Source organism: Triticum dicoccoides, chromosome 4A, assembly GCF_002162155.2.
Source record: "Triticum dicoccoides isolate Atlit2015 ecotype Zavitan chromosome 4A, WEW_v2.0, whole genome shotgun sequence".
Lineage (NCBI taxonomy): Eukaryota > Viridiplantae > Streptophyta > Magnoliopsida > Poales > Poaceae > Triticum > Triticum dicoccoides.
Window position 1 is genome coordinate 21,505,882 of NC_041386.1, and position 1,535 is coordinate 21,507,416.

Sequence of the window (1,535 nt, forward strand, 5' to 3'; positions counted from 1 at the left end):
ATCAAGGGGCTGTTTGGTTCATGTCCATGTTTCAATCTGCCTGGCCTGGAGCTTGCCTGGAACCTGCCTGGGGTGTGTTTGGTTAGTGACCTGGGATTTTTCTGCCTGGTGAAGTTGCCTGGGTACGCTGCCTGGCTCCAGGCGTAGCAAATCGGACGCCTGGCCCTCTCCCCAACCTGCCTGGGCAAGATGGCCCCACTTATAATTTACTATACCCCATAATATATGGGCAAAGCACTTTCCCCTCCACCTCCACTCACGTTTCCCCTCCCCACAGCTCACAATCTTCTCTCTCTCTTTGGGATTGTTCTTGAGAGAAGGGGAGAAGGAATTGCATGGGAAATTGATTATTGGCTTTGATTCTTCTTTCCCCCAACAATATTTCTAGTTCCTAGTCAGATCTGGTGAAATCATGAAGGTGAGACTGCAATTTTTACCCTATCATGTGTGCCACGATTTGCTGCCCCCTTCTCTGTTTATTTGTTCTTGTGATTAGAACTTGCTAGCATGAACGCATCTAGTGCTTCTTTTCATTTGGCTTCTTTTTTTTACTTGATTGGAAGCTACAACCTTCCAGATCTGAAGAAACCTCTTACTAGAGTAATAATCTAGCAGTACTTTGCATATATGTGTGCACGCATGTAATCTTAAATCTGGCATAGAACAATCTCTCTATTATTGGTTCTACTGACTACATATACGTACATCTCACTTGTTTCTTATACATTTATTTCATCTAATATTCAGATGTATACGGAATCTGTCCATTATGTTATCAAGAAACGACGGGCGTTAGGTGTTCTAGCTGTAATGTTGGCCATTGTCCGGTGGCGTCGTCAACGTAGACATTACAGTCTTAGAATGTCTCGAAGAAAGTATGGGCCATTGGTTGATAGAGATCTGGAGAGGCAAAAAAAGTTGAATGACCTGTACAATTCAACCGATAAAAATTGCATCAGTCAACTCCGGACGACGGGGCCGCTGCGCAGTGGGTTTGATGATGTGAACAAACAAGTGATGCTCTCCCAATCTACTCTAGATGGCTTATCGGTAATTATCTCATACAAATTATCTATTTGTCGAGTGTTCAACTACTGATGTGGAACTAACAATAAAATTCATGTAGGCTAATGATCGTGGAATTCTCTCTAAACCGATTCAGTTCTACGACAAGTTGAAGGAATTATTTAGTGGCTCGTCGGCAGATGGCTCTTTTATGCAAGACCCTTTCTCTGCAGCTGAAACTGACAATGATGATAAGGTAAAAGATGACATGATGAATGATATGTCCACCTTTGATGAAGCGAAGGGTCCAACAGGTCATGACTCGGATAAATTAGATACAGATAGTGATGATTGTGAAGCGGTGGCTGCTCTTGCTGCAACTGATAGTCAAGTTTCCTCGTCCAATGTTTTTTTGACCCTTTAACAGTAGGAGAACCTCCTACTGTTTTTGTATTAATATAAAGGGGGTAACACTTTACATGGGGAATTTTACATGATGACTTTACAATTCACCCTTCCTTTGGGAGGTG

At 42.5% G+C, this 1,535-nt stretch overlaps 1 protein-coding gene across 2 annotated transcripts in view; it reads left to right on the forward strand.

The window, feature by feature from the left end:
• Positions 1–230: 230 nt before the first annotated feature.
• LOC119284689 overlaps positions 231–1,535 on the forward strand; it is a 2,859-nt gene continuing 1,554 nt past the window's right edge. Inside the window, exons 1-3 of one of the 2 annotated variants that reach the window (XM_037563845.1) lie at positions 231–418; positions 748–1,050; positions 1,127–1,261. In XM_037563845.1, the coding sequence (XP_037419742.1) occupies positions 413–418; positions 748–1,050; positions 1,127–1,261 (444 nt within the window). In that variant the 5' untranslated portion in view covers positions 231–412. Of the gene's footprint in view, positions 419–747; positions 1,051–1,126; positions 1,514–1,535 lie in introns of those variants that run through there. The other variant, XM_037563844.1, reaches the window with a different exon arrangement.